At 40.5% G+C, this 14,680-nt stretch overlaps 2 protein-coding genes across 2 annotated transcripts in view; one reads left to right on the plus strand and one right to left on the minus strand.

The window, feature by feature from the left end:
* Window positions 1–198, minus strand: part of clcn6 (chloride channel 6) — a 39,963-nt gene extending 39,765 nt beyond the window's left edge. Inside the window, exon 1 of the mRNA XM_059333495.1 lies at window positions 22–198. Within this exon, the coding sequence (XP_059189478.1) occupies window positions 22–96 (75 nt within the window). The 5' untranslated portion in view covers window positions 97–198. The remainder of the gene's footprint in view (window positions 1–21) is intronic.
* A 2,295-nt stretch (window positions 199–2,493) lies between these two features.
* Window positions 2,494–13,674, plus strand: mthfr (methylenetetrahydrofolate reductase (NAD(P)H)). The gene is made up of 11 exons (XM_059334196.1): window positions 2,494–2,760; window positions 3,544–3,782; window positions 3,899–4,009; window positions 4,094–4,287; window positions 7,884–8,134; window positions 9,576–9,710; window positions 10,292–10,472; window positions 11,745–11,927; window positions 12,017–12,118; window positions 12,207–12,326; window positions 12,791–13,674. Exons 1-11 carry the CDS (start codon window positions 2,513–2,515, stop codon window positions 13,010–13,012), a joined length of 1,986 nt encoding a protein of 661 aa, XP_059190179.1. The 5' UTR covers window positions 2,494–2,512; the 3' UTR covers window positions 13,013–13,674.
* The last annotated feature ends 1,006 nt before the right edge of the window (window positions 13,675–14,680 follow it).

Below are 14,680 nucleotides of genomic sequence, written 5' to 3' on the forward strand. Positions count from 1 at the left end.
AAGTGGTGTCTGTTTGCTCACCAGCTCCTCGGGAGTCCGGGTCTCTCCTTCTCTGCAGCAACATTGGCAACAAAAACAGTTTCCACAACACGCCATCTTCGCTGTTGTGTCATGTTGCGTTCATGGCCCACGGTACAATTGTCAAAATACAGGATCTAGGTTTAATAAAGATCCAAATTAAGGGAAGATCCTGAAAATCACATTTAATGGGACAGCATTTTCACCAGCAAGCCTGATGAATATGCCTACACTGTGGCTGTCCTAAATGTGATCTTTAATAGTATGTCTATAATGTTTAGTTGTGAGAGAGTTTATATATTTCCCATAATATCCTAATGCATCATGATCAGCTTCCTCGCAGCCTCATGTGACACAAAGAGGAAGGTTGTTCCCAATAACCAAAGCTGCGCGCAATTTACGCAAAAGCCAATTTCCTAAAATAACGCGCCATCAACTCTTAAATGCTTGTGTGAATAGGTGATACAACATTACCGTGAAAGTTGTTGGCAAATTTGAAATGAAAGCGCTGCAATACGATAAGAATCTGTTTTTAAACCGTGCAGATAATATCACGCAGCGCTGAACCCCCTGAATACACGGACAGCTCATGCTGCATTTGCTGCCTGTCAAGAAATCCGTAAACAAATGTTTTTATTGTTTATTTTATTAAGTTTCACTTTTCACTTTCAACTATTACATTTGTATTTAGTTACGATCTATATGTGTGGCAAGAATATGTATTTATTTTAACTAACTTTGCAAACACATAATACTAAGGGACTAAATATTGTATAAAGTATGTAAGGTTATATGTTATTCTGTGATATGTGCCATATGATCAACATGTCATAGTTCAATGGTCGGGGTCATGTTCAGAAAAGTGAATAATAGTAGAAATAATAATAATAATAATAGTCCACAGGAGGAATGAACTGCCGTCACGTGTAGTAAAGTGTACTGTGGACATATTTATGGTGTGAACATGCCGTTTCCCAGGCTGCCCTGAACGCCGCAGAGCTGTTGTGTTTATGTCCCACGCTGTAGCAGCAGTTAGGGTGGGTTAGTGTTATCCTGGTGGGTTAGTGTTATCCTGGTGGGTTAGTGTTATCCTGGTGGGAGACAGTCTGGGAGCCAGTCTGGGAGCCAGTCTGGGAGACCAGCAGCACAGAGAGACGCGGCGGGGACAGGTGGGGAGCTCCGTCTGCTTCTTATCGGCACAGAAACAACATTTCTAGTTTTCTCTGAGCTCGGAGAGTTCACGAGAGTTTCCCCGCGTGTCTCTTTTAACTGAATGGACCAATGGGCACGTAGCTAACGTTAGCCCAGACTGCTAGCAGGCTCCATTACTACCACCACATGATTAATGCATGAATAACTAGAGTAATTAATGCATGAATAACTAGAATAATTAACATCACTGGGTATAAAACATTCTGTGCTCAGACCATTTATCCAGTCTAAGGCTCAGACTGGATAGATAGATAGATCTATCTAAGGTTCTAAGGTTCAGACTGTAGTGGCAGCAGGTAGGTGGTGATATGATGTGTGAGCCTTAACCAACCAGCATGACTTTTAAAATGTAACTTTATTAGATAGATAGATAGATAGATAGATAGATAGATAGATAGATAGATAGATCTAAGGTTCTAAGGTTCAGACTGTAGTGGCAGCAGGTAGGTGGTGATATGATGTGTGAGCCTTAACCAACCAGCATGACTTTTAAAATGTAACTTTATTAGATAGATAGATAGATAGATAGATAGATAGATAGATAGATAGATAGATAGATCTATCTAAGGTTCTAAGGCTCAGACTGTAGTGGCAGCAGGTAGGTGGTGGTGTGATGTGTGAGCCTTAACCAACAAGCATGGCTTTTAAAAAGTAACTTTATTAGATAGATAGATAGATAGATAGATAGATAGATAGATCTATCTAAGGTTCTAAGGCTCAGACTGTAGTGGCAGCAGGTAGGTGGTGATATGATGTGTGAGCCTTCACCAACAAGCATGGCTTTTAAAAAGTAACTTTATTATGAACTTGCCCTGTTACAGTCATGGAAAAAATGATTAGACCGTTGTTTTCTCCAGTCATTTTCCATGGCATTCTTCATAATAACCAAAATCATTATCAATAAAACCATGGAAATGGGTAGATATCAGCTCTTTAACTAAACTCTTATCAGATATTGTTGTTGTTATTACTATTATATTTGTCCAAACAAATGTACCTTTAGTTTACCAGGCTTTAAAATGAACACGACATTGAAGAAAACAAGCGTGGTCTGATATTTTTTCCATGACTGTATGTCAAGGAATGTGAATAGTTGATATTAAATGTACAGTATAAAGCTGTATGTTATATTTATATGTACGCAGTATAAAGCTGTGCGTTGTCCAGTGAAGCACATGGACCCAGTTCTGGAGAGCGTTGGGGTTCGGTGGTCTCTAACTTGATCATTAAGTCAGAAAGTCTTGTTCTGTGTGCTCTGTTCTTCTCAGTATAGGTCGCCATCATGGTGAACCAGGTTCAGCGAGGGGACGGTAGCTGGCAGCCGTGCAAGAGCGACTCCAGCGGGGCGAGCAACAGCGGCGGGGAGAGCTCCCGGGAGAGCTCCCGGAGCTCCACGCCGGTGCTGGACGCCGACCGCTCGGACCGGCTGCGGGACAAGATGCGGAGGAGGATGGAGTCCGGAGACCGCTGGTTCTCTCTGGAGTTCTTCCCTCCGCGCACGGCCAGTGGAGCTGTCAACCTCATCTCCAGGCATGTGAACCAACCTTTGATTTTATAGGGAAGATGATGTGGTTAGCCCAGCAGGACAGGAGGACGTGGTCAAAGAAGTTCTTTAGAAGTTGTAAGGCTATTAAGAAATAACTTTGGCTCCAAGAGGCTTTCTGTAAACCTCTGAGAGCTTAGTTTGCTTTTATTTCACACTCAGTGCGTTTACATGCACAGTTTAATCAAGCTATGCTTAAAATTAGATTTTGGCGACTAATCGGACTTCTGTCCTTGTCCCAGTTTACTTGCAACTGAGAAAATCGAATAACTGACGGGAACGTGTCCTCCTCCTCAACACTAAGTGGAGATATGTTGTTTCAGCGGGTTAATATGGCGCCTTTCTGGTTGACTTATCACGTCAGAAGAAAGGTGAGAAACCGGTGATGGTGATTTTGAGGGGCAGACAAGAAGGCTGGATCTCGTTGGAGGGCTACAACAGAGCTGTCTCCGGTTCAACGCTGGCTGGCGGGGGGCGGAGCATGTCTTGTCATACATGCCGGCAAATTCGATTTCCGATCGCATCATTAATGCATTTAACATCAGTCAGACTAACACGTTTTCATGCACTTCAGTTGTCCAGTTATAGTCGAATTAAGGCAATAATTCTTTTTCTTTTTTCAAGTGTCATTTAAACGTACTGAGTGGCCCATTTTGATTTAAAAAGAGGGTGACAGGAAGTACAAAGATCAGTCATGTAGTTTTAAACAGTATTATCAGCCTACAAGCACCAGCTGGACCGTTTCCTGTGAGTATGTCCCTCTCCTTCAGGTTTGACCGTATGGGCACCGGTGGGCCCCTCTTCATTGACATCACCTGGCATCCGGCAGGGGACCCGGGGTCCGATAAGGAAACCTCGTCTATGATGATCGCCAGCACAGCGGTCAATTATTGTGGCCTGGAGAGCATCCTCCACCTGACCTGCTGCAACCAGTCCAAAGAGAAGATCACCGGCTACCTGGCCAAAGCAAAGCACCTGGGCCTCAAGAACATCATGGCACTAAGGGGAGGTAGGAGGTCCCATACTGGTGATGGTCCCACATCAGAGTGGGTAGATGAGTATAGCCTGGCCATCCTGATAGCATGTGGCTGCCAGCTACAGTGTGATGTTCTGATATCTCCACAGACCCAATAGGAGCAGACTGGGAGGAAGAGGAGGGAGGCTTCAACTACGCCACCGATCTTGTTAAACATATCCAATCAGAGTTTGATGACTACTTTGACATTTGTGTTGCAGGTGTGTTTTCAGTCCACAGTTTAGTAGCAGGCACCATACATCTATTTGAAGCACCTATCTGTGATTCTGATATGTTTGTATCAGGATACCCCACAGGCCACCCTGAGGCAGAGAGCTACGAGGAGGATCTCCGACACCTGAAGGAGAAGGTGGATGCTGGAGCAGACTTCATCATCACCCAGCTGTTCTTCAGGGCAGACACTTTCCTGAAGTTCCTGGATGACTGTAGGGCGATCGGCATCACATGTCCCATCCTACCTGGAATCTTTCCCATCCAGGTAACCCACTGGTGCTCCCAGTATCATTAGTATCATACTGGGAAACTCTTTCTGAGAAAAACATGTTCATGTTGTTGAATAAGTCATCACTCACTCACTTAATTCACTTCGTTCACCAGAATCTGCAGGTTCAGCTGATTCTACGGCATTATTATTTGTTCAACATATTTCTCATAACATAACTTTCCATTAAGTTCTCTGATTCTAAAATAAAATGAAGAGTGATAGACAAACATTGACACACTAAACGTAGAAGCATTTTATTAATTCATAACAGTTGGTAAGTAAATTCCCTTCATAGTAGCTTTTCATGTGCAAATGTGGTGAAGTTTGTTTTTGAGAAGGCAGTCAACATTGTTAAAAGTTGCCAGGCTAATATTGTAGGCCAATATTATCTAGTGACCTGCTTTTCTTCTGTTTTAAAGTTTATCAGCCTGAATATTAGGAGCCTTGTTTCAAAAATAGATCTCCTCACAACCTGGGTAACTCTTTACAAACCAAATATTATTACTATTTCTGAAACATGGCTTCATAACAGTGGTGAAAAGTTACTAAGTACATTTAATCAAGTACTGTACTTAAGTACAACTTTAAGGTACTTACATTTTATATAACTCTATACTTCTACTTCACTACATTTTGAAGTAAATATTGTCCTTTTTACTCCGCTACATTTATCTGAGAGCTTTAGTTACTTTTCAGGAAGAGATTTAACATAAGAAACATTACAAATTTAAAGTAATGAGACATTTTTTTTAATTCAACCTCCTAACAGTATATTATTAGTTAAAATGAGCAGTACCTTGAGAAAAATCTGATGCTGCTGTTGTAACTATGCAACGGGGCGTCCAATATGTTGGGCTATCTGGTTACAGATACCAACTGCCTCCATCACGGGTCACCAAAAATGTTGGGAATTAAGGATGGCTCTTTTATGAATAAATGATGACACAGGACGTCAAATATATTAATAAAAGGGCATTATCATAAATGCTATCCCTCCCATAAGGATACCAAATATGTAGGGATGAACCTGAGCAACACTGGTGTGGATCTCACGGTTCAAAAGTGTGGTTAGATGGCTAAAAAATTATTAATAATTATCATAAATAATTATTAATTATAAGAAGGCCTCTGGATTCCCTCCTGAAGGAGCTTCCAAGCAGGAGCGGTGGAGAAAGAGAGCAGGAAGGGAGGACTGTCTCCTTTATAGCAGACCAGTGGACCTCCTGTGGTCTCAAGAGTGCCTTGACCAATGACGTGACCTGGAAGGTGTCGTAAATGCAAAGCATTCTGGTACATGAAGTTCTTGAGAGGGGACAAAATGGCGCTGACCTGCCATTTTGTGACTTAACTTAGAAAAATGCTCCATTTAGTCCACAAATGAACCCAAGATTCACCTGTGGTACAATCCCAACACTGCTTACATAAATGCATCACTAATAAAAATCCAATACATTTGTCATCTAAGTGGGTCCATTCTGCATGACGAGTACTTTTACTTTTGATACTTTAAGTACATTTTGATGCTGATAATTTTGTACTTCAGTAAGTTTTGAATGCAGGACTTTTACTTGTAGTGGAGTATTTGTAGTTTTACTGATGTAAGGGATCTGAATACTTTTTCCACCACTGCTTCATAATAAAATCACAGAAATAGATCATTCTTTCTGTATAGAGCTGATAGGCCTTCAAGAGGAGGTGGTGTGGCTCCAAATGTTGCTGCTGATCTTGTTTCTGAGTGTGTCATTCTCAATGTAGACCCAGTGAATTTTGAATGTCTCTTCATTAATATTAGTCTTCATGATTACAAACATTCAACCACTGGCAACAGTTATAGGTCTGCTTCTGCTCCAGCTGTCTACAAATGGTATTTTGTCCACTGTTTCCTCTTTGGAGAGGCATAATGAATGAATAAATTAGGGTGACTTCAATAGTAACTGGCTTGAATCTGAATCTAGTGTTCATCTTACCCAGTTAGTTAATGAATCTACTAGAGTTGACTATTGGTCTTTGTCTTTGTTGGATTGGATTCTAGTCACAAACCCTGATAGAATAACTAATTCTGGTGTTGTGTCTGGCAGTTGTAGTGATCATCCTGTTATATGTTGTGTTTGGAAAATTAAAATCCCAAGTTCTCCTCCTAGATACATCACACTGAGACAATGTTAGAACATCAATGTTGATAGTTTTGTTCAGGATATAGTTGATATCAAACGGAATTAATTTCAGTTAATTCCCTTTGTTGAAGATGCTTGTTGTGATTCTTTGTTTATTCTGAATTCACAAAAGTTTTTGATAAACATGCTCCTATAAAAGCAATTAGGGTTAAAAGTAGGCATTTACCCTGGATCTCTTCACACCTTATTAGTCCCTACAAACAAAGGGATGCAGCCTGGTTCAAAGACAATGCTGATTGGGAAGCCTACAGACACCTGAGAAATGTATAAGACCAAAACAAGGAATGCAAAACTAATTATTATCGTGATAGTCTGACCCAGTATTTCCATTACCCAAGACAATTTTGGAATCAATTGAACCGTATCCTAAACAAAAATAACAAAAGTGTCATAAACCAGATACGAAAGAAAAATGAATGTATTTCTGATCCTTAACCTATTTCTCATGTATTTCATCAGCATTTCTCTTCTATCAGTGGACCCCAACAGATCAGTTCCTATGGCATTGCTGCTTCTCCAAACACTGGTACACCCAACAACTCCTTTTCTTTTAAAAAGATCTCACCTACTGATGTTTTTTTGCTATATGTGAGCTGAAAGAAGTCACCAGTGCTGGTCCACGTGGTTTGGATGCCAAATTTGTTAAACTCACTGCTCATGTTATAATGTACCCCCTCGTAGATTTATTCAACTTGTCATTCTAGTCTACTTGTTCAATACCCCAAATATGGAAATGCTCCAGAGTTACCCCTGTTCATAAGAATGGGGAGTCATCAGATGTGAACAATTATCGTCCAACAATTGCCACATTTTTTGAAAAAGTCAGTTGCTACAGTACATCAGTCAGTTCACTGTTTTATCTCTGTTCCAGTCAGGTTTCAGGTCTAATTTCTCCACCACAGCTCTTCAAAAATTCACCAATGATTTTTTGTCTTCCTTTGATAAGGGTCAACTTACAGGCACAATGTTTATTGATTTCTCAAAAGCCTTTAATATGGTTGACCACTATCTCCTCCTCTATAAGCTTTGTTCTGTTGGTTTAAATTAAAATGCTCTCCTTTGGTTTAATGTCTATCTTCATAATCAACGTCAGTGTGTTGTTTTTCAGGGTTCTCACTCTGATTATTTAATTGTTGATAAGGGTTCCACAAGGTTCTACCCTGGGCCCACTCCTTTTTTTCCTATTTTCATTAATGTCATATTCACTTGTATGCCGATGACACTGTTATTTACACCTCCAGCTCTAATTTATCACAAATCAAGAATTCCCTTCATTTCGATTACATTTTTTTCAATTTTCGGATCATCATATTAATTTGATGATGGGTCACATCTTGAAAAAGTTGAGGTATTTAAATCTTGGTTTATGAATTGACCCTGAACTGAATAAAACTGGACTTTAAATTGTTTGTCCAGGGATACCAGTCTCTGCGTCAGCTCGTAAAGCTGTCGAAGCTCGAAGTACCAGAGGAGATCACCAAAGTCATCGAGCCCATCAAAGACAACGATGCCGCTATCCGTAACTACGGGATCCAGCACGCAGTGGAGATGTGCCGTGTGCTGCTGGACAGTGGCAAAGTACCAGGCCTCCACTTCTACACGCTGAACCGAGAGATCGCCATCATGGAGGTGCTCCGGCAGCTGGGCCTGTGGATAGAGGACCCCAGGTAGGTCCACCAGCTGCATGCTTCCAGCACAATGGTCAGAGCGAGTTTTCTCCACAGTCGGTGTGGAGCAGGCTCGGCTCTCGCCCGAGAAAGTTGACATGTTAGTGTTCTTGAAAAAGAACTGCACAAGGGACGAAGATAGACAGTAAATGTAGTTCACAGCAAAGAAGTTTGCTTCACTTTCATTTTTAGTTTGTAATACTTCAATTTGTAAAATATATTTTCCTTTATTTTTACTCCATCCTCTTTTGCTCATTTGTTTTAAACTTATTTGCCCTCCCAACAGTTGGATGTTGGCTTGATGTATTTTTTTAAAGTTTATATTTTGAGAAATAAATATTATGTTGAGATTTTATTATTAAACAAATTAACATTTATTACCACATAAACAAATGCAAAAGTACCGAAAATTGGTAGAGTTGAGTACCGATACAGATTCCCAGGTTCAGGTATCGGTACTGTATCGGTTCAAATGTGAAAGGTACCCATCCCTAATGGTGCCTTAGCAAAAGTCAGAAGTAGTTGTAAAGTTTTAGGGACAAAAAAACAGAAGCTGTTATCACTTCCCATCATGTTGAAAAAAAGATAAAAAGCAGAAAAGCCATATTTCATGAAGGATCCTGTGAACAGAATACTACATACACAAAGCAGCATGATGACATTAGAAAGCATTCAGTGTCCCAGTCTGTTTATTAGTCATGACCCCTACAGCAGCTAAATCATTGAAAACACATTCCCATAGCACCACTCTGTACATAAACACTATTAAAATTAAATATTATTAATAGGTTTTTCTTTCAGCGGAACACCACAAATCTTAGTAATACATTACTTCATTCAGGGCTACTGCTGCTGATACCGGAAAAAAGAAAAACACATCAAATCTGTGGATCATCTGAGGCGACACCACCTCCAGGCCTAGAACTACATACACACTGTTTACTATCCGACTCTTAATATGTTTTGTTTGTTTTGTTAAATGTTTCTTTTTTTGTTTAAATTAAGACTTGTGTAACATTTGTTATCATTGTGTCATTTCTATCATGTAAATGGAGGGAACCGGCCTTAAAAAACCCGTATCGGTCAACCACTAGTTGTTGTGTCTAGCCATGAAAATTACAAAGTCAAGTAAGAAAATGGAGATGTGTGGAATGTTTCAAATAGCATCATATTTCCTGGTATTTACTAGCAAACAGCCTACAAAGCTGATGTCCATGTGTGTCACAGAGTGAATATCACATCAGCAGATGAGGGTCACTCGCCTGTGTTTGTGCATGTGTTATTATGTTTTCAGATTTTATAGATACAGATTTTACTTCAGAGTAAGTTATCCAGGATCAGTGTGAGGATTTGTTTGGGAGAGATCCTGGGCAGGTCCTTGTTTAACAGACCAGGCTTCTATTTGCCTTTTAAATGGTTCAGCTTGGTTTTTTTTTGAAAGGCGGCCTCTCCCCTGGGCAGTGAGCGCCAATCCCAAACGGAAGGTAGAAGATGTACGACCCATCTTCTGGGCCTCCAGGCCCAAGAGCTACATCTACAGAACCCAGGACTGGGACGAGTTCCCCAACGGCAGATGGTATGGATACTCATGAGCTCAACAGATTTTACATGAGAAAAGTGTTCATTTCCTTATTAAAGCTGCAGTTGTCAAGTTTTATATAAATATGTTTCTGTCATATGTTTTGAAATCGTCACTATATCCTGACAGTTGTACATGAAAAGGATAATCCGTGAAAAAATCATGTTCCTGTCTCCTCCTTGAGCTGCTGATTGCCTTTAGTGAGAATCCACCACACCTGAACGAAACCCACCAATCAGAGAAGTCTCTGAAGCAGCTGTCAATCATGTCATTGTCTGCTATTGACCTGAAGTCAAACTGTCAAACTAGGCTGCACTGATCAAATATCCATCCAGATTCTGTTACTGCATTGCATGTTTCTCACATCAAAAACATATTTTAGTGACTGTTTGGATTTTAAATGAGAGTTTGTGACCCAGCCATCCTTTAGAACATATTCAAGCAAATATTCTCAGCAGAAAAGGGATGGGGAGGACTACGAGAGGATGTCTCACTCTTTTAACATTTTACTGCCCTTATTTTGATGAATAGAGACAAAGCCTACTGTCATGACTCTAAGATCCTGTTGTTGTCTTCAGGGGAAACTCCTCGTCTCCAGCTTTTGGCGAGTTGAATGACTACTACCTGTTCTACTTGAAGAGCAAGTCATCCAAAGACGCGCTGCTGCAGATGTGGGGTGAGGAGCTGATGAATGAGGAGAGTGTCTTTGAAGTCTTCACCTGCTACATCACAGCCCAACCCAACCGCAGCGGACACAAGGTAGATGAGCTTCTCTACAGTTCTACAATGTCATTTAGCAGACACTTTTATCCAAAGAGACGAACAAATGAGAGTAATACAACACAAGCAAGGATGAAGTCAAGAAACATAGCAGAATAAGTCCCGTGGTTCAGTTTGAGTCCATTAGGACACCAGAGCTTTATAGGTCAGTGAGATACTAGTCGTAGTCGTCAGCGTAGATCTAGAGTGAAGGTGTTCAGTAAAGAGTCGGTCTTCAGTCTCTTCTTAAAGATCGAGAAGGATTCAGCAGAACGGAGGGAGTTCTGAAGTTGGTTCCACCACCTATAGGGTTCTCCAGAGGAGAAGAGTCTGGTCTGAGACGTAGAGGCCTTCAGCCAGACGTCTTTCACTGGAGGAGCGTAGTGGACGGGAGGGTTGGTGGACCTGAACAAAGGAGTTCAGATGAGAAGGAGCTGTGCCCGTTGATATTTTGTAGACCGAGTCAAGGCTTTGATGCTGCTGAGACCAGGAGCCAGAGAGAGATGAGGAGCAGAGGGACATGAGCTCTCCTGGGCTGGTTGAAGCTAAAACTGTCTGTTTGTTTAATATGTCAAACAAACAAACACAAATAATAATTTGTGACTTCATGAGCAACAGCGTGCCAAAACTATTTCTCGTGAGCAACAACCTATCCATCCACCTAGCACTAATGTCCACTTGTGTTTTCTCTGGCTATAGCCCAGGTTAGCAGATCCAGCAGTCTGTGGCGGGGCGGCAAACAGGTTTTAGATTTGGCCTCTTTACAGACCCAATAATAGCAAATCTGACAAGCTGCACTCAGTCCCTGCAACCTGCTGGTCACCAAGAAATAGTAGTACAGATGAATCAAACAGATGCACTGTTGTAGCCAATTGTCGTGTGATTAACAAGTAGGGAAGCCACACAGTTTTTTTAAGCGTATGTGTGTGTGTGTGCAAGAGAAAGTATGCGTTTTTAACAGGTCACTGTATTTTTGTTACGTTAACGAGCTAGTTTTAAGTCAACCATCCATTCTTTCTTTCATTTATTCTGCCTGGACATTTTGTTCCTGTAATTGTCATAAATAAATCGTCAAACGCATTACTTTTGGAAGATCTCATTTTTGGCATCACGACGACTGTAAAACAACTTCAGATTTCCTCAAGTGGCATTTTGGGGGTTTTTGGATTGCCACTACATGCACCATGTTAATCACACATTACTGGGTAGTATTAACTGTCATGAAATCAAAGACGATGCAGCATGTTGATCAAAGGTTTTCTGTTCTGCTAGGTGATGTGTTTGCCGTGGAACGACGAGCCTCTGGCCTCAGAGACCAACCTGCTGAAGGACGAGCTGGAGAAGGTGAACAGACGAGGAGTCCTCACTATTAACTCCCAGCCCAACATCAACGGCAAACCCTCCACTGACCCTATAGCGGGCTGGGGCCCTGCAGGAGGCTACGTCTTCCAGAAGGTACGAATACTTTCCGTCTGGTCCTGGTTCGGTCGGGGAGTGGCCTGCTTGTGTCTGATACTTTCATCCTCTTGTTTTAAATGCTAAAGGCCTATCTGGAGTTCTTCACCTCCAGTGAGAATGTGAACGCTCTTCTCAAAGTACTAAAGAAGTATGAGCCCCGTGTCAACTACCACATAGTTAATGTACATGTAAGTAAGAAAAAAAGCCCCAGAAATTCTGTCTTTGTCTGTATGAATATGTATTATTAATACATCCCAATGAATATTGTTCTTGCAGGGCCATAACCTGACCAATGCCCCTGACATGCAGCCTAACGCCGTGACATGGGGGATCTTCCCCGGCAGGGAGATCGTCCAGCCTACTGTAGTGGACCCAGACAGCTTCATGTATTGGAAGGTAAGACAGAGATTTGAAGGGATTTGCTTGTTTTTGCACAGAAGCTCCAAACATGAGAGAGGAAGGTTAACATCTTTGCAAAGATTAGTGAATTTGAAAACGTAGTGATGAATGTTTTTATGGATGCAATAAGAATGTGTTATGTTTCCATCTTAATGATGATGGTGTCATCCTGGTGATGGTGAACATGCTGTTCTTGTTGGTTTCTGAGAATCTACTGCACCTACTGGTACCTTGTTTGCCATGTAGCAATAAAGAATATACTAAAAACCTGGATTAATCTGGTTAGTCACATTGGACTGCTGTTATTTTGAACACTACTGTACATAGAAGTCTGGACAGACATGGATGTGAAGTGCAACTGGTTGGTGGAGGCCTACAACCACAACAGTTGGACACATTAGTGATACTTTGGTTAGGTTGAGTTTTCTACTGGCTCCCCTCTGACTTTATGTTTTCCTCAGGATGAAGCTTTTGCCTTGTGGATCGAGCAGTGGGCCAAGCTCTATGAAGACGAGTCTCCTTCACGGATGATCATCAAGTATATCCATGACAACTACTTTCTGGTCAACCTGGTGGACAATGACTTTCCTCTGGAGAGCTGTCTGTGGCAGGTCATTGATGATATGTTTGAGCTGCTCGATGCTCCTCCAGAGCCCTTTAACGATGGAACAGCCTCTGAATAAGATCCAGCTTTTCAAACCACTTTTTTAGGGACAGAAAGAACACTGTGGAAGTATTGATATTTGATGCATTGTCTAAGTAAGAAGTGACCTTCACAATATTTTTTATAGAGTTTTTATAAATGTTTATGTGGATTTAAAATATAGCGTGAAATGAAAGTTTACTGTCTCACCTGAACGAAGTTGGAAACAGAATATTTGTGACCTCCATGATCAGAAGCTTCCAGCTGATAAACTCCCCTTGTGTTCATACAGGTTTGTGGTCAACCCATTTCCCTTTTATTAGGTTTCCTTATGCACAGATGTCTCTGATAAACAACAAATGAGGGGGAAACTCATAAAATGAATTGTGAAAATCTAATATACATTTAAGTATGTTTTAGTTCATCTTCATCTTCAGAAGACAATAACTCAAATGCTATATTTGACTTAGTTTTTGAAATGTGTACTGTTGTGGGTGAAAACCTAGTGTAGAGATGCAGAGAGGTGTTGTGTATGAACTCCTTTTTCCATGTCATGAAGATGCTTTGACAGTTAGTGTCACTGTGAGCTGCTGATGACTAGTGAACCACAAACTGTTTCACTCTCTACCTGCTGCCTAATATTCATAGTCTCATCTATATTTATTTGTACTGCCTACAGCATTAAATCGTTTTCCAATACTGCTCAGTGTGGTGAAAGTTGAGTATTTCTGCAAGATATACAGTATAATGACTTTTTAGGGCATAAAGCACAACTACTGCATAACTACTAGTACAAAGGGCCCAAGGACCCTTCAAGACACTGCAGCAGCCACATGACATGGTGAAGATTTTCCACTTCTGGGCAAATTAGCCTCTCAATAATGTACAACTCATCAGCTCTCAGAGAAATGGTGGGAGGTGGTGAAGATAAGATAATAAGATCTAACCATTGTTGGGATTTTAGGATGCCTCTTTTATGAATAAATGATACTTTGCACGGGTCGTCAAATATGTAAATAAAAGGGGCGTTATCATAAATGCTATAAGGATATCAGATATGTAAAGATGAACCTGAGCAACACTTGTGTAGATGTCACAGTTCAAAAGTGTGGTTAGATGGCTATCGCAATTATTAAGTATCATAAATAATTATTCATTTTAATAAATTATATGGCTTGATTTGCTCTAAGTCATAACTTGTTACTTAGTTAACTTTGTCAAAATAGACAAAAATATAGCCAATTCACCTAAATCAGTCTCATAAAGTTACTGAACTAACAGTTTGGAACACTGATTAATAATTAACTTAAAAATTATAATTAAATAACCATATTTAGATTTAGTAATGGTTGAAGGAATTTTGATTTTTTTTTTTTCCATTGAAGAGGTTGATATATCCTTCACAAGGTACAACATTAAGTAGACAGCTGCTCAGTTTGTGATCAATTTGTAATCAAAAAGGTATTTATTCTAGATAAATAAGTAAAGGCAAATAAAAGCACACATCTATGGAATATAGAGGTATACAAAGTCTAATCTAATGTAGTTCTACAAAAAAGAAAAATGCTGCTGCACTCTTGTCCATATCCATTTAAGTCCAGAAATTAACCCAAGATTCACCTTTGGTCCAATCATAACACCGTGACACACAGCAGAAGCCTTACCTGGACCTTATTGACAGGATGATCACACAGACTGCAGTCACCTT

The sequence above is a fragment of the Centropristis striata genome, chromosome 5 (assembly GCF_030273125.1).
Source record: "Centropristis striata isolate RG_2023a ecotype Rhode Island chromosome 5, C.striata_1.0, whole genome shotgun sequence".
Lineage (NCBI taxonomy): Eukaryota > Metazoa > Chordata > Actinopteri > Perciformes > Serranidae > Centropristis > Centropristis striata.